The sequence below is a fragment of the Saccoglossus kowalevskii genome, chromosome 8 (assembly GCF_978046115.1).
Source record: "Saccoglossus kowalevskii chromosome 8, keSacKowa6.1, whole genome shotgun sequence".
Classification (NCBI taxonomy): Eukaryota; Metazoa; Hemichordata; class Enteropneusta; family Harrimaniidae; genus Saccoglossus; species Saccoglossus kowalevskii.
Window position 1 is genome coordinate 29,798,248 of NC_140648.1, and position 24,623 is coordinate 29,822,870.

The window sequence follows — 24,623 nt, forward strand, 5'->3', positions numbered from 1 at the left end:
GGGATATGCCTTTCCAGTGACCATTGTCACGATTACTAAACTGTCATAGATTCCACTTCTCCTATCCACCTCGTAACTGCCACTGCATTTGTTAATTACAGCAGGGCTCTACCGACGACAAGGTCGCTTGTTATTTTTTAAAAAACATTTTCATTAGTGCAAATCGCAACTTTGGTGGTAAACATTGTAGGCTCTTCCATTCAAGTGAAGGTAACTGAGGTAGGCTAGGGAGAAAACACTAGGGCTCTTCCATTCAAGTGAAGGTAACTGAGGTAGGCTAGGGAGAAAACACTAGGGCTCTTCCATTCAAGTGAAGGTAACTGAGGTAGGCTAGGGAGAAAACACTAGGGCTCTTCCATTCAGGTGAAAGTAACTGAGGTAGGCTAGGGAGAAAACACTAGGGCTCTTCCATTCAGGTGAAAGTAACTAAGCTAGGCTAGGCAGCAAACATTGTAGTCTAATCCATTCAGGTAGTGGGGGGTAATTGAAGTAGGCTAGGAAGCAAACATATTTTAAGCTACTAGTATTGTATTTAGGTGGTGGGAGTAAACATTGTAGGCTCTCCCATTCAGGTGGTGGAGGTAACCTAGGTAGGCTCGGAAGAAAACACTGTAGGCTCTTCCATTCAGGTGAAGGTAAAGGTAACTGAGGTAGGCTAGGGAGAAAACACTGTAGGCTCTTCCATTCAGGTGGAGTTGGTAACTGAAGTAGGCTAGGGATCAAACATTGTAACCTCAGTTACCTCCACCACCTGAATGTAAGAACATTCAGGTGGTGGAGGTAACTAGGTAGGCTAGGAAGCAAACATTGTAACCTCAGTTACCTCCACCACCTGAATGTAAGAACATTCAGGTGGTGGAGGTAACTGAGGTAGGCTAGGAAGCAAACATTGTAGTCTGATCCATTCAGGTGGTGGAACACCTGCTGTAAGCCAGGGGGTAAAACTTAGTTTCTTTCATTCGGGAGGGATAGGCTGGGGTTAAACATTGGTGGCTTTATTATTCAGAAAAGGGTAACATTGTCAACTCTTCCATTCAGCAGAAAGTAACTGGAGTCAGATAAGGTTTAAACATTGTAGGCTTTTTCATTCAACAGAGGGTAATTGTTGGGTAGACCAGGAAGTCAACATTGTTGGCTTCCCTATTCAGCAGGAATTACTGTGGGGTTGGTTGATTGGTAAACATTGTCATGAGAAAACCAAGTTGAAATAATCCTGCAAATGTGAGATTCATGTTCCTCACCTTTATTAATCCTATGTATCCATTTCACAGCTTGTCATCATAAATTCAGCTGTTCTGTATTCATTTGCATATTGGAATGCTGTTTCTTTAATGAAAATTTATAGCCATTGCTAAAAAGATTTTGCTGTTTGTTTTTTTTTGGGGGGGGGGGAATCACAGTTTTATGATTTTATGACAATTCGGAGACCAGTGGTACATCACAGAAACTGTGCTGTGTGCTGTCCAGTTGAGATTGGGAGAATTATAAACAGCGAAGTCTGTATATTCGATCTTAACACCAAGATGCACATTGGTGAATGTTTGAAATTACTGATATACCAGTAATATTTATAAAATTATATATAGTTGATACGGAAAAACAACCATTGCAAAGTCAACTGGGATGAAGCTTATATATTATATATTAGCATAACATACTTTTATGTAATAAATACAAAGCAAATTACTGTATATAATAATGGCAATTTGTCAGAGATAGAACCAATTTGCTACATGCAAACCACCCATAAAGAAAAACAAACAGCACTCCAGGTACCAGATTTATATGTCAATATGCTGAACAAATCATATTCAATAAGTGTAAAAACATTTACATCTCCACTACAACAGTTTCTAACTCGGGTTGATCTTCATGAGGTTGAGCACTTCTAACAATCACTTCACTACAGTCTTTCATAGCAACGAATGAATCTTCTGTTCCTGTTGTCATAGCAACCTGCTGTACAATCTCATTACTTGCCTGCTCCTCACTAAGACCACTTGACACTGGAAGGTAGGAGAAAAACGGATTATACGAAAATAAACTTTTCTATTTTAGCAAGATGCAACAGAAAAAAAGTGTTAAATTATGGAAATGTTGGAATTTTAATTAAATTTTCATAGATTCTGCAGACTTGATTACAACACAAAACTGTTAAAAAGTTAGATTGTATAAATATGAAATATGGTTAATACGAGTAAATAACCATGGATTGTAGTTATTTTTAGAAATGTTACTGCGGTATTTATTACCAAACGCTTCAGCGTGGTATTAAGAGTTTGTTTTCAGGGGTGGGTGATACCAAGGTGGGAAATGGATGCACATATGGGGTTAATTCCTTGAATTGCAATATAGAGGGTTCAGGCTGAAATACAATATATAGTGTTTTCATGTTTCGTCTGATATTTCTGTGGTATTCTGCTGCTGTAAGTAATGCACGATTTGTTCCGAAATTCAGTATATTGTGTGTATTCCAGGGTTATTCGTTTTTTGCTGAAAACACCCCTATTTTTTAGTGGCAGAGTTTGAATAGTCTCACTCCCACTGGGAAATCTGCATTGTTGCTTGAATGTGAGTTAATTAAACACATTTTCCAGACCGGCGAAAGAGTATGCAACAGCCAATTTTAACAGCCTGTCACGTGATTTTAGTCTGAATGTCAACATGAAGAGGCTAGTCCATTTTACGCAGGAGTAATTGGGAGTAGAATATGTGAGGAATAGTATCAACAGAGATGTGTATAGTGAAAAGTAATATCTATCCTTCATTTACATCTCTGAGCATTTCTGTTTTAGTATATTGGTTTGAAAATGTTGAACTTGCATGATTTGCAAGGTGTTTTTTTAATGGGACTCCCCTATTGATCGAATCCAGGGTTTGAACGAGAACGGCACACCACGTGATTCGTTTGAATACAATGCTGATGGCAAACATGCCGTGTTACTGCGGTACTCCACTGACGGGATGACTTACTGCATGCTACAACTTCGCTTGTGATGTTGCTTGTTAGCCATGGATTACATGAATCTTGATTACCAGTCAAATGTTGCTCATTTGACGTTGGTAATCTTTATTTGGAACTGAGTAACTTCCTGGTACTTTGTACTATGATAAAAATCAGTCAACATACATCAAGTTCTCTCAATCGTAGTATTCCATGTGATGTACACCTAGTATGCCAAAAATGTTGCTGAACGATTTGAACTGAATAAAAATAGCAGACGAAAATTTGTTTACAAAATAAAAATACTTCGGTTGCCAATGAAAACCGGTAAAAAACAAGCAATATGTTTTCGGCTGTTATCATGGAAGGGACATGAACGTGAAGCTAACGTCTGTTTATAACTAAAACCGGGCACCTTATACGAGGTTTGCAAAATAACATGGCAGTCATTAGAAGTCACTTTATTTTATTGTTAGGACGTATTCAGCCGTTAAATGTATAATTTCCAATCGTTTTGCGATAGTATTTTCTAGATTGGAAGCAGCATTTACATTTTATTCAAAGTTCAAAGCTGCGTTGGGATTCCGTTGACAGTGGTAACAATGTCGGCGCCGGTGATCTCTTACCAGTGCGCAACGTAGCCAAAATAAAAGGCATGATCATTTGGGCACTGCTATTACAAGACTTTGGCTGTTGCCATGGTAGCGGTGGGTCAGGATTGTTTTTCCAATTAGTGATGGTACGACCTGCCTGTCAAGTATGAACCGTGACAAAATCAGCCAAGCCAAAAAAAAAATCACAGAAGAGTTAAAAAGCCATTCCTGCTGAACAGTTACTCTAACTTCGGGGTCAACTTTCTCATTAATGAAAAAAGATATCAAAAATTCAAATAGTAACTTTTTGCCCACACTCCAGCCGAGTACAATGAGCTATGTCTGAGGTGTTGTATCACAGGGAGTTGGACAAACTTGTGTATTTTAATAAGTTATTGAATAATAAAATGTTATATAACTTTTCTTTTACCCCCCTCCCCTTCCTGGTATCTATTTCAAGTATTTTTGTCAGGTTCAAATCGTTCACCAGCATTTTTGGCATGTTAGATGTACATCACATAGAATACTAGGATTGGGAGAACTTAATGTTTGTTGACCACCTGGAATCTGAGTTTTATAAATCTTGAAGGGCTCTCGGAAGATCCACCCGCTGCCTGGACCCACAGTAAAATCTCGGATTAATATGGAGCCGCAACCATCAACATCGATATACCATGAGGTTTCTGCTGGCGACGTTGCGGCGTTACTCAGTTCCAAATAAAGATTACCAACGCCAAATTAGCAAAATTTAACCGGTAACCAAGACTCTTGTTTATCCACGACAAGCAAGCAACATCACAAACGAGGTTGTAGTGTGCAGCTCACGAGTCAGCGATGACCGATTTCAACGAAAGTCATTCCGTCAGTGGAGTACCGCAGTTGCACGGCATGTTTGCCAATGCACAGATCTGTGGAGGAACTTTTAACTTCAACATCAACCGTGTATCGTAGTCGCCCAGTTTAAGTTCTGGTTCTGTCGTGGTCCCAACTAAAGGGCGACAGTCGTCGTGTCGCGTCCTGTTCGATATGGGACTCACAGCGACGTATACAACGCGTGTAAAATGCATTGTTTATTTACATGAAATTCGAACACGCGTTGTGCTACGACCACCGCGCTTAAACATCCACGAGTTATTTATTCGGACAATGACTTAAATTAGACGTCTGATTATTTTATTTTCACACGTACAGCGACACGCGTTCTACACTGACAAGCGTTGCTAGGTCGCAGCACTGTCGTGGAGCATATTAATGGGCAATTGGGTTCCCCGATCTAAATTTCTATCCCGGTTTGTTGCACGTTCTTTTTTTAATATGAAATAATCAAATATGGGACATGTGTATAATAACAGAACCCCACACCCTCCCCGTGGCTTCGCTCGTGAAAGTACGGCAGCAGGATACACCGCATCACTTGTGAAAATAACTTCCATACGCAATGAAAGCCACGGGGAGGGTATCTGTCATAATACTTCATTATCACTGAAAACATTTTTCCCCTGAAATAAATTCCAGTGAATATGCCATTTCCCTCATACTATATTGAGACACAGCGCAGTGAAAATTAGATTCACATGTAATGCTTGAAAACATGTCAGCAAAAATAAATTAAGTGAAATTCTACGTGACTTCATAATAGTTGGAAATGAACACATTACACCCGACCCTACCACTCCATATACAATGTAAACTACACCCCAAAAAATCCTTTCACCCGCAGTTACTACCGTGTTTCACCAGTGTATTCTATTTGACGTCAGGAGAAATTGAAATAAACAAATTAATTATAATTTCAGCCTCTAGTTTACCACTGATTAAATAAACTACCTCGTCTTTATGTCAACTTGCAGTTATTCGTTGCCTACATCAGTGACTTCAAAATATATGTTTCAATCCCAGGAATTTCACTCGATGTTAATTGCATGGGAGTGGCAGTCTTTAATGAATTTCTATTGTCATGTCAATTTCTTGCGATTACTCGAACATTAAGCTGTAACGACATACCGCCTAGGTGCTGTAATTAAATCCTGGTGTAAGCACCATATGAACTATGAACAATGCATGTGAAGCCAGCTGTGTGGTATATTCAATCCTATAGATTTCTCATTGTTTGGTAACTATTTGCTGCAAATGCAACAAAAATCAATATAAAAAATATTACCCACACAGTATTCTACAGGTTACTTGTTTATATATGAATTAATTACGTTGGTTGCAAATGGATGTGCGTAGGGATATACATTAGGTACATGTGAGCATGTCACTATTAAGTTAAAACCATCTTGCACAGTGACATACATTGTAAGACTAACACATTTGCCAGCAGACACTGTTTTATACCATTTATATCGGCTATTCTTGAAAGCATTTAGCAGATTATGAAAAGTATTTAGTGATAGTTTTGATTTGCCTTACACAGGCAGTTTGAATCACACAAACCTGTTACACTCTGCATAGTTTCTTGCTCCATTTCACAACATTCCTGTTCCGTGACTTGCTGCGAATGCTGCATTATTTCCTGATGATGCTGCGTTTGTTGTTGCTGTTCTGGTTGTAACTGCGACTGTTCATCTGCGAGCATAGATTCTGTCAACAAGACAGTCTGTACAACCTCTTCGTCCGTGGATCTCACATTAGGCACTGTTCCATCTCCACTTGTTTCCACAATATTTATGATGTATTCCTGTGTGTTAGCAACCACTGAAGAGAACTCAGCCAACACAGATGCGGCTACAGTACTGTCTTCTCTTGAATCATAGTCCTTAGAAGCTAACACCACCGACACAGACCCACAATCATCTTTGCTAGAGATGATATTCTCAGAGTTTCTCAAATCTGATTCCTCTTTGTTGGAAACTCTAGGTTCAGGACCAGCAAAAACCTCGGCAGGTTCTGCCGAAGGCTTGCAGGGGACTGCGAAAATAAAACATTCAGATTGAATCATATTGCGATATGTGCTTATCCTACATACAAGAAAATCCATCTTAGAATTCTAAAACACTAATTATTTATGGAATAAAGGGTGAAATACTGCCTTGCATTGTGTGATAACTGGGCAAGGACAGGGATGATGTGCACAATAAGGGGGTCAACATTCTGGTCTTCATGCAATACAATAAACATGAAATGTCAATACATGCACACTTGTATGCTATTACAAAATGTAATGTATTGTTAGCGCTTATATTTCAGTTACACATAAAACAAACAAACATGTTCGGGACCTGAAGTAAAGTGAAAATACAATGGATTTGATGGTTAGACAATCTGTCAAAATCTGGAACAACACTGAATAGTGTTGATTCACACACAATTCCGTTCATGTATTGACCTTGCATATCAGATGGTTTATCATCTTATGCTGTTCCAATAATCAGTAACACAATACCGTAAGGGACGACGTCAAAAGATCGATGTCGGATAAAAAACTTATTTCCTTTAGTTTGGGGGTGGGGGGGTTTTGACCTCAAAAAGTTTCCATCCTACAAAAACGATTTTATTTTTTACTGAAGTCAAAAAAATCTTGGAGTATTTGTAGTTGATTTTTTTTCTCTCCAATCATGGACAGAAATAACCAAAAAGGGGAAAAAAAAGAAAAATGGTTTGGTTCGAGTGTAAATCTGTGCGTCAAATGAGGTGCATTTGTAAAGTCTTTTCACACTCCCGACACCCAACTGCTATGCAATACTACTGTCCGATTATCAATTTGTATTTAATGGTGAATGTAGTCTGACGCCATGACCAATATTTATCAATTAAGTTTCAGTGGGGGGTAGGGGGGTTTGGAAAAAAACTGAAGGAATTAAGTTTTTTATCAGACATCGATCTTTTGACGTCGTCCCTAAGATGTTTGTAATTGATAATGAGAACCAAACAATTACAATATTTTAGAAACCACTTGTCAGTTTCCTAAAGATAGTAAAAAGAAATAGAAATGTCACATACAATTTAATTTGGGGGTCATATATGGTATATAGATCAGGTTAATTTCAGTACAGTGATTGCATTGCCATGTGTTAATGGTGTGTACAACAAGCACATCTATACCTTTTGATCGTTCATGCCTCCTCAGTGTACCATGCTCAGCAAATCCTTTGCCACAACGTTCACATTTGAATGGTCTCTCCCCAGTGTGACTTCGTTCATGTCTCACTACTGATGCCTTTTCTTTAAAAGATTTAGTGCAGTATTGACACTTCCATGGAGCATCATTAGTGTGTGTTCTCAAATGCGTCTGTAAAATATTCTTGAAAACAAAAAAATATAAGCACTGTAAATTACAAATAATAATCAGGGTAAGAAATTCAACTGGGTAAATAATTTCTGGTACTAAGTCTAATGAGCTTTTCTTTGCTGAGATATTATTTACATTTCCACAGCCGAGACTAAAGCTAAGATTCCATAAGAATGGATAAAATGCAAGACATTTTTTGATAATGCAAAATGACGTTTCTGATTTCATCTATATGATACAGTTTATGTCAGAATGCAGATATAATTTCAACTTGTTCTTTGTAGTAGTAGTTACCAATGTTATTAAAATATTCAGGCCGATTACTCAACACAATTTAGATATGTAGCGGTTTTGAAAGGAAGCTAAAGCTTTAATTTAGGCTAGCTGAATATTAACTTTTCCTCCACCCCTTCCGTCTTTTCATCACATAATGCACTTTCCCTCAGACGATTGGGACAAAAATAGTGAAATTTTTGAAGTAAAGGCTAAAGATTGACTTAAATTTTTTTTTTATAAGAAAAAAGTGCAGAATAATTTGGGCAAGAAAGTGTGGTGGTGATCAGTTTAAGTTACACCAAGACTATGCTGTAGGTATGAACAGCTGTACAAACAAAATATCATACATTATCAATAGTTGGCAACTATTCAGTACCAGGTCTCTGTAGCAAATATATTCCTAGCACCAATGATGCATGTATTCCTGAGAATCTAGTCACAAAACCTTAATCACCAGTCTATTGTATACCTCATACCATATGCAAGTACATACATGTAGTGGACCCATGTCTTGTTGATACTGCAAAGTATGCACGAAGAAAGTACAGTGGAAGTATCGACCAACGCGCACTGTCTGAGTGAATACTTTGCAGTATCCTCGTAATAACCTTATTATTACCGTATACATCTCAGGAATACATCATGCGAATGTCAAAATCCAAAACGTTTAGAACAGATTTGGCGAACTTCTTTGTGTGGTGTGGGGTCCGGTCAAACCATGAGGGCAGTCATGCTTGTTTTTATTATTAGAGGACATTTATGGACGTAATCAATTCATATTTGTTATTCGCGGTAGAATGAAAATACCCAGTGTAATAACGCAAAATTACGACACGCTGTAACTTATGGCGTTAAGGTGACAGATGTATAATAATACCGGTAGCTTTTAATAACTGGTCACGTAATGTTCAAATAATTATAATTGAAAATAAAGCTTATACATAAGTCACTATATACTTATGGAATCAAACCAAAAACATTTCAATGTGGCATATCTATGCTGATGGAATCTTAACTTTACAAGGTATAATATAGACTTACCTTGGTTTTAAAGCCTTTACTGCAATGTTCACACACATACGGTCTCTCATTTGAATGGATTCTTAGATGCTCTTTCACATGTGTGATACGTTTGTATAGTTTACCACATTCACCACATTTGTATCTTCTTTCGTTGGTGTGAATCAATAAGTGTTTATTTAGAAAATCTTTACAACGGAATCTCTTTGGACAGTATGTGCACTCAAAAGGTTTTTCACCTATCATTCAATAAAGTAGAAATAAGGTAGAAAATTAGATATCTTACTGCGAGTCTGGTTACATGTATTTGTAATATATCTCAATTAGTATATTAAGGTAGAGTGCTATTCATAAATTTTTAATATGTATGCATGTTTTAGCACATATAGCAGTGACAATATTTCATACCAAAATCTGTCTAAAATTAATTATTTTTTAATTTTTTTGATTTACATTGTCAATCTGATAAAATAATGTGGAAAAAAAACACCATTGAAGCAGTGGTTTCTGCAGATCACAATGAAAACACATTTTCTCATTAAAAATCCACTAAAAATATTGTCAATTGTTTAATAATACTAAAAATCATATAGTACCTTGTAAGACACTACCCATATATCTTTTTATTCGCCATATGTCATCGGGCAAACTATTGCCATTTAAAAACGATAGTAAAACATAAGAAATAAAACTTTTCATTGTACCCGGTATTTCATTGATCAATTTTCTCTGAACTGAGAATGGTGAGCCCATATTTTTAATTCAGTTTCTTCATCCTTGTAACATTGATGTATCAATATTTTACTTTTGTGTAGCATTCTTCCTTAATAACTGGGATATAAGCAGAATATTGCAAAAATATTGAAGATTGTAATCAACCAAAATGACCGGTACCAATTGGTATGTAAATGTGTCGAAATGGGCGTAGTGCGAGTGGTTAGTGCTACTAGCACTAATCCGAAAAAGTACTAGATCTAGTGCTAAAATGGCACTAGATCTAGTGCTAAAATGCCACTAGATCTAGCGCTAAAATGTGCACAGTGCGAGTGGCATTGTTATCGCATTGTCAACGACGTCGAATAATAGGAGGGCATCCACTTTCATATGCAAACTACAAAACAGTATAAAACATCGGCAATATAGGCCAGATGTCCATAATAATACTTTCTTTATATTCTGCCGTAAATTCGTCATCCGAAAAATCGCCCTGGGGATTTCACGGCTGGTGGGCACTTATTTTGGGCTCAAAATTTCAAAAAATAATCATCAAATATTTTTTGGGGACTTCCATTTTCATCATTGAAGTATCTAACTATGCAGACTTTCAACACCGTCAGTTGGGCCACCCAAGACGAAAGAAACTATTGCAGAATTAACAATAATTAATAATTCTTGCTGAATTAAAAAGTAGACTGCCTGAAATTTCATTACAATGTCGCCCAGTGTCATTTTTCAAATATATTTGTTTTTATTTTATTGATAACGAAAGTATATTCTCAACGAAGTTTCAAAGAAAAACGAACACAACTGGCGTAGTAGCCCCAAATGATCATGGTTGCGCAAGCCGGTCATGCTGCGTTTCACAATTGTTGAATATTAGTCAGTAGTGATTATAATAACGCACAAAAAATAAATTCGTTGAATTGTTATGAAATTCAAATAAAATTCAACTTAGTTTCATCGTAAGCAAATGATTCCGATCGCATAAAACGCTCGATGCTGTAGGGTATCCGCCATGTTTCTCTTGCATGAGTTCAGCTAAAAGGTCAAATCGCTAATTAACCAATCAAAATGCTGGAGGATGCCAACGTGTTCAAATCACCATAGCTCATTTAAATATGTTGAACACAAAGCGGAAGAGATTTGCCGATGTTGTAGTACAATCTTTTGGCTTGGATTTTGATGGGAAAATGGCATGATTTTTTTTTCAAATCAAAAAATAGTTGTTTTCAAAAGATGAACTGAGCATTAGAAGAATAATTTAATATTGTTTACAGTGATAACAGCTCTTTGTCCAAACAAAGCTTACCCATTCACGCTAGTAACAATAAACACGCTCTTGAATAAAAACTTAAATAGACTATTTTAGGCGTCAGGAAAGATTGGAATGTCTGAAAATTACGCCAAAATATTTAAAAAAAAAAAACTTTAAAAACTCGCCGAAAAATCGACGCATTATGAACTACGGTCATCACATATGCGCACTGGGTTTGTTTAGCTGTGAAGGGTTAAAATACGCATTTCACAACCGGAAATTCAACAGATTTCACATGTTTTAATTATTAGCAACTGTAACAAGAACAAAATTTCGAGAGTCTAGAACAAACAATCCTAAGGACTACTAAAAAATATCATTGCAGAGAAAGTGTCTAGACATATATTATATGGTCATGTTAAAAAATCAGCGAGGTTATATCATATTCCGCTAACTGGTTATTTGTGTAAGCAATCGCAAACTATCATTGACATCAAAGATGAACTAGACAGTGTTCTTATCAGTATTAACTTGGGTTAAAACAAAAGGAAATAAGCCAGTTAAGAGGCTTAAATGGCCACTTGAGAGGCGTTGTGGCTCCTTCCGTTAGTACCTCCATGGTACAATGTAACAACAGGATTGCGTGAATCCACTTTTATCAATGGTTGATTATGTCCGCAAAGGTCAATGTCATGACAACCAGACAACGGATCATTTTCTGTCTGGTTCCCAGCGGTACTGAGCAACATGCCCATTCACAGGGTACCGTACACAAAAAATCCACCGAGCTTTACAGGGACCCGGGACTTAGACTAGGAGTATACAATTTTTTTATTTAGTTCATATATGGCATCATAATTTCATTGAAGATCTATTTTCATTAAGTGTGGCGCCGACTAGAAATAAAACGGCACGTCAGCGTCAACGCTGAATTCCACCATTTACATACAAGTTACAAGTTCATATACACCACAGCTGAAAACACAAACTTCCACACAATACCATTTCATACAGTGTATCTATTCACAATTTGTAAAAATTGCGAAGTTTGACCTGCAGTTTCACTGTCCGTGGAGCTAGTTTCCCGGCCGATCGCGTTGTTTCAAAGGTCTATTACGACAAACATGGACAATGACATTCATGTACATTCTCAATTTTCCCACTGCAGCACATTTCCAATGAATGAAAGATACAACAATTTACGTAAATATTAATTCATTTTCGGACAATTACGGGATGTCTCGACGTCGTTGACAACGCGATATCAATGCCACTCGCACTATGTACATTTTAGCACTAGATCTAGTGCCATTTTAGCGCTAGATCTAGTGCCATTTTAGCGCTAGATCTAGTGCCATTTTAGCACTAGATCTAGTACTTTTTCGGATTAGTGCTACTAGCACTAACCACTCGCACTACGCCCATTTCGACACATTTACATACCTCCCAATTGGGCATCTTGGATTAAATTTTACAAAAATCAACTTTCATCTATATGCACAAAAACAATTTTCTGTGTACCACTGTTTATACATAACTGGATAGCATGAATTCTAATAGATAATAAACACAAGTGCGGGGAAAAAAACTGCATAATTGAAGTGGTTGCCAGTCGGCCATCACAACACAAATCAACATGCTCAGGCCGAGATTTCAGTGTGAAAGTTTCAGTATTTGAAAAACATTGGACAACAAATGTTACTATACAAGATATCTATTTTGGGAGAAGAAAATAAGTTTGATGACAGTTACACAATACATGTATCCTATCACGTAGACTTCTTTAGATAATCTCTTATCACAGGTGGAGGGGATTGGCAAGTACAGTGAATGTACGGTAGTACAGTCAAACATGTTTATAGCGACCACCAAAAGGACTTCTTATTAAATTGACAGGTGGATTTTTATGGACTGCCAAATCATACATTTATCATGTATGTAACTAGAAAATAATGACATGGAAGTCATGAACTATTGCAACAAAAACACTTTAACTACATTCAGCCATATTTATGCTACACATTTATTTGAGCTGATCAAAATTAAAATCAAATAAATTTGACTTAAAAATTGGCAATAATAATAATAATTTTGGTTCCTAAAAGGCAAATCTGCAATAATATTGCTGAAAGAGTGGATGCATAAGACAGGTGGTCTTTATACACAGGTTGCTCATACGTTATTCCTTGGGACGGCGTAAAAATGATCACTATAGGCAGGTAGTGGTGAGGTGATCACTAACACAGGTTTGACAATAATAGTAGAATTTGAAAGAATGTAATTGACTGTATTCAACAGCTACATAGTAGTACAACACTCACCAGTATGTTTCCGAAGGTGAGCACGGAGATAACTTTTACCACGGAAGCTGCGATGACACAGATAACACTTGTGTGTGACTCTGTAACCATGGATTCCAGAGTTGATAGGTTCCACTGGATCACCAGTATCTTGCAACTCAATAAACTGTTGAACAGCAGCACTAAAAGAACCATTCTGAAAAGTGAAACAACGGTTGGATTTTAACACACTAATGAAACGTTTCTCTAATAAAATTATTCATCAATTGTTAGGTATAACAAGGTATAAAATTTTATTTTGATCAATGACGTTTTCTCTTTGCAACACTGCTCATTTTGCCAAAAAGCCCAAATACAGTCATGCTGAATGGCAATGTGACCTAGATCACAGTGATAACTGTGACGGGTCTGCTATTTTTCTAATGGTGATCAGCTGCATTAGAGTGAAGGGATTGATGGTGTATATATATGTTATACCAATCTACTGATCAGCAAATGTATATAAAAATATCCCACTATTCTTATTTTTTTCACCATGAATTATTTATTCCTATTTCTATAAAGTCGTTGGATTCCTTGGGTCATATTAATTAAACTAAAATATGTAAGGTGTTTTACTTTTAAAGCTAATTCTAGCAAGAGACCTGCTGTAGCCAGGGTTCCCACTATACTGGTTATCACATGCTGCTCGCTGACACCTTTACACATGTATACTATTCAAATCGAATTATTGTGGAAGCTTTATGATGTGTTAAGCTATAGATTCAGCTGCGGCTAGGAATGCCATTATATTAGTGACATTATAGATTCAGCTGCAGCCAGATATGCCATTATATTAGTGACATTACAGATTCAGCTGCAGCTAGGAATGCCATTATATTAGTGACATTACAGATTCAGCTGCAGCTAAAATGCCATTATATTAGTGACATTACAGATTCAGCTGCAGCTAAAATGCCATTATATTAGTGACATTACAGATTCAGCTGCAGCTAAAATGCCATTATATTAGTGACATTACAGATTCAGCTGCAGCTAAAATGCCATTATATTAGTGACATTACAGATTTAGCTGCAGCTAAAATGCCATTATATTAGTGACATTACAGATTCAGCTGCAGCTAAAATGCCATTATATTAGTGACATTACAGATTCAGCTGCAGCTAAAATGCCATTATATTAGTGACATTACAGATTCAGCTGCAGCTAAAATGCCATTATATTAGTGACATTACAGATTCAGCTGCAGCTAAAATGCCATTATATTAGTGACATTACAGATTCAGCTGCAGCTAAAATGCCATTATATTAGTGACATTACAGATTCAGCTGCAGCTAAAATGCCATTATATTAGTGACATTACAGATTCAGCTGCAGCTAGGAATGCCATTATATTAGTGACATTACAGATTCAGCTGCAGCTAAAATGCCATTATATTAGTGACATTACAGATTCAGCTGCAGCTAAAATGCCATTATATTAGTGACATTACAGATTCAGCTGCAGCTAAAATGCCATTATATTAGTGACATTACAGATTCAGCTGCAGCTAAAATGCCATTATATTAGTGACATTACAGATTCAGCTGCAGCTAAAATGCCATTATATTAGTGACATTACAGATTCAGCTGCAGCTAAAATGCCATTATATTAGTGACATTACAGATTCAGCTGCAGCTAGGAATGCCAATATACTAGACATAGATTCAGCAATTAACTAGGTTTCCTATATTATATTATACTATATAAATGCAGTTACAGAAACTAAATGAACTGAACCCACTTCACCTCTTCCTCTTCTTTATCCATGTCAATCTGCGCATCATTGTCAGTTTCCATGTTTTCAACAACTTGCACAGTGGCCTGCTCAGTTTCTTCCATCACCTCATCTACCTCATTTATAATTATGAGTCTCTTGCTATGAGCACTCATCATGTGGTCCTGCAGACCATTACGTGTCCGAGTAGCAAAAATACATAGTCCACAGCGATGAGGTGTAGTGCCAATATGCATTTTGAGGTGCTCCCTCAATGAATCAGTGTTGTCAAACACCTCCCTGCATGCCCGGCACTGTAATGGCAGGAATACTTCAGCTTCACGTGTATCAATGATTTCAATGTGTTGTTTTGGTTCATTTTCTGTGTACAAAACTTGGCTGGAATTCTCTGCATTTTCAGCTGCCTGAATAACATTCTCTTCAGCGATGCTCTCATGTTGTTGTTGTTGTTGTTGTTGCTGCTGCTGCTGCAGCGCAGTTGCACTCAATTGTTCTATAGAGGTAAAGAAGCTGTGTCAACTAATCAAGCATTTATTTTACTTTATCACTCTAAGCATCATTCTAATTCATGCTATATATACAATATGTCAGATGTGCTTCTTTAATTAATAGAAGAACACACAAACCAAATATGTTATTATTGTATTGAATCAATAAAACAACTCATTTAGACCAAAGACACAATTACCTATTAAAGCGCATATGATAACTAAGCAAATATAATATTCACTGTACATTCACACATACAAATTTTTCAACCTATTTGTCAATATAATAATATACTGGCAAGGTTTACTGATTAAGTGAATACAATATTTTGCACATTACTGGCAGTGGCACATACGCTTACATAAATGAGAGAGTTGTGTGTATGGTCAAAATACATGCACTTATATTGGAGATGTGCTTCTAAATGAGCAAATACGGAATTGATAGTAGTATAATGACAATTATTATGGTGCAAAAGGCATTAGTCATTGAAGTCTGTAAGAATTTAGCATAATGTATCTCTAAGAGTGTGGAGTGATTACCTTGCACCTGCTTGACTTTAGTCTGAAGTCTAGTACCAATATTATGTGTTATACTAGGTATTTTTGCAGAACTGTTATAACTTGAACAGGTTGTATCATCCTCCGGTTCTGGTGATTTTCCTTTTAATGGACAAGCAGTTGGCGCTTTGATGTGTCGTGTTAATGCACCGGATTCACGAAAACTACGTCCACAATCGGGACATACAAACGGTCTTTCATCTGAAAACAAACATAATTGCATTCTGTGATATGAATGATACGTACCGGTGTTATGATAGATTAAGTGCAATGGACGCCAATGCAGCCAACTTATCCTATAGTGAAAGGTATACAAGCTGTAATTTTTTTGTCAATCTGTTAATTTTTTTTAATATACTGAGCCAAGTTAGGACACTCATGCTCTGCATATGCACATGGCACCTAGACAACTGGAAAATGATTTTTTGATTCCATATCATGCAATATATTCCATATATCCAAATATTGCATGACACATCATTATGTGTTTACTCATATGGTATCACAAAAGGACTTTCGCCTCAACATTAGATGATTGAAAAATACGATAACCACAGCTTCCGGCTCTATGATGTATTTACCTGTATGTCTTCTCAAATGCCTATCCAATGAACCTTTAGTTTTAAAACTATCTCCACATTCTGGACATTTATAATCTCTTATACCAGAGTGCACTTTTAGATGAGCTTTCAATATGGCTTCCTACAATGAATCAAAATACCAGCATGATACACCAAACTGAATTCAAATACAAAATTAAAACATGTTTAAAAATTTCTGTTTTACATAAATTAAAATGTCAGTTTTTATACAGTCACTAATTGAATATTCTCAATGTATTACCGTACATACCGGTACATATAGATGTACATACCAATTTAAAAGATTTGTTACAGGTCCCACATACAAAAGGTTTACCACTTGGTGAATGAGATTTGACATGTGCTTTGACAGCAGAGATGGATTTGAGAGTAATGTTACACTTCTCACAGCTATATATCTGATGGTTCACTCTACGGTGTTTATCCAGTGCTTCTTCATGACGAAATGTACGCTCACAATCTGCACACTTCAAGCCTGCAAATATAAAGAACATAATAATTTACTGGTGCTCACAGATACTAAATTACGGCGTGAAACTGTCGCCATAAATGAATTATGTATTACAGTAGCTGAACACAAATAAGTGAATTTGCTGTTATTATAACCCTTAGAATGCGCCCTCTTACAGAACCTGGAACAGTCAGTAGATTAAGATCAGTTATAACAAATATAGAGTGTTACCAAATGGTAACAAAGTTGTCCTCCCTCTTAACAAAATTTGTTATAGAAAACCCTGGTTACCATTAACATACTTGCATGTTTACATCACAAATTCTGCAACACCAGAATAGTGGACTTTGTATTGCCGAATTTTACAACAAAATGGCAGGGCCCATAGAATAAAACTTTATCATCTGATTGTATATATAGCAATGACATAACAGAATATAAAGGTAATGGTACGTTATAGTGGTGATTAGAGAATGGAATATTTTAAACTCACCAAGTTGTTGTTCACCTGAGTTATTATCACTACTTTGTTGATTATCAACAGCTGAGTCATCTATGGCTACATATACGTATGCATCTGACAAAGTAATCAGTAAAACAACTTTTTTTTCATCACATGAATAATACAAGAATATTTTCAAAATTATCATTAAAATGTCTAGTCACAGGGAGTAAGCAGGGCGTTTGTTGGCAAAAGAACACATTACCCTATACAGGTCTGAGGCAGTTATATGCTTTCATACGGTGACATATCAGTGATACCCGGTAGTTGTACATCCAGCAGTCATGTGACAAGATAAATTTCACATATTCCTGCCATGGGCACATACATGTTTATATTTAACAGACAACAAACTTAAATGTGACATTCCCAGACTTGCATTACCTTTATTTATGTTTTCCTTCTCAATTGGTTGCAGACTTGGTAAAACTATTTGTGGATTTTCCTTGCATGTCGTGAAAGTTATTCTTAGTCTATGGGTGTAATATTTATGTGCCACATATTCTGACAATGTATAAAATTCAATCTGGCACTGCGCACACCTATGAACGTCATCAACTTGGAGGTTACCATCTGAAAAACGCACAATGGTTCCACCTTGTTAGTAAACCAATCACAGCTAATTATGAAAATCATTTGATTTTCTCTAATAAATCAGTATTTTTATTGGAGAGCAGGACACACAAATTTTACTACACATGTTATGGGGAGCATACACCTCTATGAATGTCAATGCAATACCATACTTATATCCATAAATCCATGACACGGCATATATATTTTTGTACTAAAATTAGTATTATGCAATCTATAAGATAACATGCAACAAATAAAAAAGAAGAGACAGAGCATGATAGGTTTGTGACGTTTGGCTATGTGATCAACCATTGTAATATTAAACAAATAATCAGCAACGGAAAAAACATTGTGGCAAATTGAACAAAGTATTGCATTCACATTGGTTCTTCAAGGGATCGTCTGTGCGTCACTTCCAGTGTACTCACCCAAACGGTAGCCGAGATGTTGGGTCTGATGTTATCTCCATGTATGCACATAAATTTTGGTGATATTTTCAAGAAAAATTATAGATAAATTTGGAAATTAGAAACAATTGGAACAGAATATGGTGTTTTTCCCATGATTTAATTTGTTTTAATTTTCCTATGTCAAGTGTCAGTTATCTGAATACATTACATCAACTAAGATCACTCAGCAAGAATGCATGTTCAGCCTTCAGTTCCAGGAGTACAAGTTAAATAATGTAAATTGCTTTAATTTTTCAAGAAACAAAAGTCTATGAAAATCGTGAAATTTTGTAGCAGTGAAATGTCCCCGAGCTCCTAAAAGTCAGAGCATCTTTCACAGAATCTTGTCCTAAAAAATCCATTAACATAGGCTGGTGGTTTCAGACTATGATTACCCACTACATGGTGCTAAGATTTCAAAACTGAAAATTTACTTAAATTTTTTTTGTTTCAAAATTAGGGTTGCTTTCCAGAAATATTGAAGAATATAAGAAAAAAGTGCAGAATAATTTGGGCGAGAAAGTCTGGTGGTGAAAAGGTTAAGGAGCAAAGTTTCTGCACAGCAGCAGTCCAGACTAGGATGAGTAACCAGCAGAACAACATTCTGGTACATGGATATTATTGAATTACCAAATTGCTAATTAAAATTAGCCGCAAAAATTAAAAGGATTATAGAAAAATATACTGCATCTACAAGATGTTACACGTTGTTTTTGTGTAAGAAAAAAAATATGGGATTTATCGTTTTTCGGATACAGATCGAAAACGCCACTGAAGCAGATGTAGTATTATCAGTTACATATGTATGTTCTGAAGTCAAAGGAACGAATCTGTGGATCAACACTTTAGGTTGAGAAGTCCACCAGCACCAACAATATATGCTTGATAATTTGATTTGGTTGCGATGACAGGGGGTGATAACATAAGCGACGAGTCACACTGGATACGTGTCGAAGTTGCTCGTAATACATGTACAACACGGTGCAACACGAGACCACCTCAAAAACAATCCACATTGCAAGTGTTTACGCGAGTTAAAATCTAATTTCACCTATCGACCAAATGTTGAAACGGCATTTAAAAATTAACTCGCGAAATCAGAACTCAAACTTACCGCTGTCACTTGGTCGTACATCGGTAGAATTCATTGCGACTTGCATTGCCAAAACGACACAAAAATTGCCGCAAAATGGCTGGTTCTTACGCGCACTTTTTATGCGCAGCATATCAATCCTCGTTCGCAGAACATTTATTTGGTGCAATATTAACGACGACGTGTACCCATATTACTAGTATCACGGCTCTGATCGCGTGTGTGTTGTGTTTAGTTAACGGATTAAAAATAACTTTATATTCGTGTCAATACATGTGTATCCCTGGGAAGCGATACGCAAATATAGCATAATTGCACTTTTCAAATATCACAATATTCCCTTGTTGCATTTAAAAATTTTTGTCCTTGAAATTTTGCCGCACATAAACATTTATATTAATATTATGTCAATATTTTTTTTGAGGAAAACGTTAAAATAAAATGCCAACAATGCTATTTTAGCCGCGATTTCCATAGACCTCAATGAAAACAAATTTACTTGTCAAAAACCCACTAAATATTGTATTTTTTTTAATACTTCTAGGCATCAAAAGATACGTTGTAAGACACTATATATATTTTTACACATGTTATCAAGCACAATTTTGAGATATTAAGATCTCTATGCCATAGAAAACAATGATAAAATGTTTAATTAATTTTCCTAATCAATGTAACATGGTATATGAAATATGTTAAAATGAACGAAATGGCAATATTTTAATTTTGCGTAGCGCTCTACCTTAGTTTGCACATTTTGACGAAATACATGCTGTACTGTAAGTCAATATAAAACTGTTGACGTTTCAGAAAATGTTGGTTATAAATGTAGCCAAGTTGACAATATAACAATTTATTACGGGATGACATGGGGTTGAAACACTATATATATAATAAACTTATAAATGAGTCAAATATAAAATAATCCTTTATTAATATTGTGCTGTGTCCTAATAATAGCATTTTTTGGCATTATATTTTTTATCATACAATAGCATATTGTTAACTGTTGATTTATGTTATATACTAGTTATTTACTAATTTTAACTTTAATATTGCAAAATCCTTTTCATTAATCTTGAATTGTATTCATCTATGATTAGTTAAAACATATATAAAAATATATATAAAAACACAACACGGCCTTTATAACTGTTATTTTCTTTATAGTGTGATGGATACAACTATTCAGACGAATAACGAGCGAATGTTAATTAAACAAATGTACACAATTTCCGGCGTAATGCCATTGATCCTTAGCTATTTATTTCGAAATATGCTCTCTGGGCGGATCCAGAATTTTACTCGGTCTGTTCCTTTGTAAAATAAGAAAAACAAATGAGTAATATAAAAATATGTATTCTCAGACTTCGGGGGCATATACGACCCACTTGCCCCACAACCATCAGAAATTGATAGAAATGCCTCGGAGACTCTGGTTTTACAGATACTGCTGACAACTTGAAGATCCCACCAACTTGAAGGAAATGCCCTCTCCCAAAAATGAGTAAAGAAATTTCAATCAGAGCCATTCAGGTTCAATGTTATGATCACATGGTTTTCTCATTTATCTACACATATGCGTATAATATGCATAACAAAACTATAGGCCGGTATGGTTAAACTACCTGCAAGACTGGTACGCCTGTTTTCATGAAATACATACATCAGTTGGTATACGCCCGAGGGAAAGTACAGAATGGAGCCTACAATCAACTACGCTTCATAGCATATCAGATTTAACATGGATTTGTTGTCGAATTGATAATATTTACATTTTGACTTGTGTTAACGTAACAATTTCTAAACTAAAAATTGTTGGTTCTATTTGCATATGTCATGAACGTAAAAGTGAATTTGATTGGTTAAATGTTGCCGCCCAGTATAATTATAGTACATTCACCAAACATATTTCAATTCGTTGGTTGAATATTTCATTGAAACTACAACATACAGCACTTATAGGATTCAAAATGACATTTTTACACTGTGACAATAGATCCACTGTCACATTGGCGAAAATGTTGTTTTGAGAGCAATATTATTTTATATGTCATTTTAAAGCAAAAAGCGTTATAATTTTTACTGTGAACGAAAAAGCAACTCACTAACAGACTGAATATTGCAATAAAGCTCACTGCTTTGCAATGAACACAGGAATATTGATATTTCAAACGTAACAGTTTGTAATGGTAAGCTGATATCATTATTGGTACTTTGTTAGCAAAAAAAAGTAAACAATTCATGTTTTTATCTTATTCTGAGAGAGATGCTCCACATTTGAGAATACTAATTTTAAACACAAACAATTGAGTTTGTTATAGTTCCACCGATAGTTCGAGACTTTAAATTTCACTATTGATTAATTTTGTGTGATATATAATAGTGCGATTTTGCCACAGAAACCATAGTACATGTTTGGAACTACGTGGCAGGGAAGTGAGGCCACCTTCCTGTCATAATAGCATCATTGTGGCAATTTAATGCAGTTTCCTTGCTTCATCTGAGATGCTGAATTGTTCGAGTTACGGACATCGAGTTACAAAAATGACCACGCCCATATTTTAGAAAACTCGACTAATTTTGGGAAACCACGCCCAAATTATAACTCGATATTGAACGTCCACATTTAGTAACTTGTAATTAGTAATTAGTAACTTTAATTAACAGTAAAGCAAACTTTGAGTTACGGGCAATAATTGATTTGTTGTTTTGTCTAACGTATTATGTATCCCCATGGTTACCCGTAACTCAAAGTTCTGTGAACTGTCAATTAAAATTCGAGTTACCAAATTTGAACGTTAAACAAAAACAAAAAAGTAAGTTGCCCGTAACTCGAAGTTCTGTTAACTTTCGAGTTACAATAATTTCGCAAAAGTGGGCATGGTTTCTAAAATATGGGCGTGGTCATTTTTGTAACTCGGTGTTCGTAACTCGAACGAATCAGCATCTCGCTTCACCTACTAATAGATAAACTATGATTTGTGCTTCAACCAGATTACAAGAACTAGGTTCCCCCAATTTTGAATCCGTCAGTGAATGAATGTGTGTCATTCAAAAAATATTATAATGTTAAGTATAAAAGTAAAATGTATTGTGTTAACATTTTTACTACTAATAATAAGTTTAATAATAATAAAACTAAGACTAATAATAAAATTCAAAAGTATCAATTATTTATTCTTTCTTGAAAGGATTTGTAAATACACAGTGAAACCTTTTTAATAATTTCACTTTCATCTGCACTGAGCAATCGAATGAATGTACTGTGTGAATCATGTGGTAGAAAATTAAATTCAAACTATTTGTTGGTGTTCACACAAAGGTATCTATCGGATACATGTAACGCTACCGGTTTCAATTCATTAATAATTTATTGGCTAAAAGTTTAACAGTTATGTAACTCATACATTCAATTGAGACCTAATTTGTCGACAGGCTGTGTCATGTATTTGTATGATGTCATATGTTATTTCAGAATTTCAAGCGATTCTTTGAAATAAGCAAACAAATACTGTGACCAATCGTTTTTTTCAAAATGTCTCGGAAGCATAGATAAAAAGTCACAATGACAATGTGTTAGCAAGCAGGTCGTAAGATGTGCCTCTCTTGCATGTGATGTAACGTATAACACCTCTCATTATTATCAGTCTGTATTATTGGTATGCAAAATAATTGTTACTCCACGGATACACGACGATGCAGTACTAAAATTTTAAATAGGAAGAATCTCCCCACAAATAAAAACTTTCATATTTCAGATGCCAGATATTAATCCTGGAATACACTGTGAACGAATTTCTACTAAAAAAAAGGACTCGCAGCTATTCTTAGCCATCTGGGTACGCAAATTTTATGCCGAGGACAATTGCTACAAATTACAAAATGTCAACGCCCGATCACCACACATTGAATACCCTCAAAAGTATGAGACTTTTCTCAATATATATATATACATATATGGACGGTAGTATTTATGTAAGATGAAACCTGTATATTGTATATCCACTTGATATGTTCAGGCGAGCCGAACAGATGGACCAATTGTTAATCTACTTTTTAAAATGTGTTTAGACGGAAAAAATCATAACAATGAGGGCGGGCGTTTTCTTATATACCTTTTCTTTCATCTCCTATGATATTGTCACGGTTAAAATACTAAAATTTGAAAGCACTACAAATTCTTAATACAAATATTGGAGGAGTGCTCGAACTCGTTTCCATGGAAACAATGGTTTTGTAATTTATCCATATTTCCAAATTGGAAATTTGCATACAATACTAAAAGAAAACTTGTATTAAAGTAAAAGGAATACATCCGATTGTATACATTCCTGGTTTGCTGTCTGATTTATTCCCAAGCACCTCTGCGCCAAGTATAATTTAATCTGAAGATGTTCTAATTTATGTAATTAGGTAATTTAACATGCACAGACTTCAACCTTAAATTATTGGCAGCTGTGGATTAGCCCCCAAAATACATGAGGTTTCATCGAAATCTGAGGATGGTACTCAAGATATATGGATACCAATTGCTTTAAATGCCAAATCTTTGTTTATACAAGACCCATATCTCGCGCATTAGTGGGGCGACGACCACTTCATATACCTACTACATGTGGACTGTAAAAATCATGGGGGCTAGTCAGATGAAGGCGTGTCCAAGATTAAGTCAATTTACAAGTCCCTGTTTTCTTGACTTGTTTGAACAAAGACCAATAAAACATATATGTATACACTTTCAGGAAAAAACTGATATAATGATGCAGGAGTGGTAA

At 35.7% G+C, this 24,623-nt stretch overlaps 1 protein-coding gene across 1 annotated transcript; it reads right to left on the bottom strand.

Annotated features, from left to right (window-relative positions):
- Positions 1–1,619: 1,619 nt before the first annotated feature.
- Positions 1,620–19,988, bottom strand: LOC100367937 (uncharacterized). Its single transcript, XM_085502469.1, has 12 exons — positions 19,867–19,988; positions 18,112–18,300; positions 17,719–17,802; positions 17,047–17,249; positions 16,754–16,874; positions 16,155–16,373; positions 15,135–15,616; positions 13,364–13,538; positions 9,089–9,306; positions 7,585–7,783; positions 5,977–6,450; positions 1,620–2,006 (listed from the first exon to the last, which is right to left on the bottom strand). The coding sequence occupies exons 1-12, from the start codon at positions 19,976–19,978 to the stop codon at positions 1,831–1,833; spliced, it is 2,652 nt and encodes an 883-aa protein (XP_085358595.1). The 5' UTR covers positions 19,979–19,988; the 3' UTR covers positions 1,620–1,830.
- Positions 19,989–24,623: the final 4,635 nt, after the last annotated feature.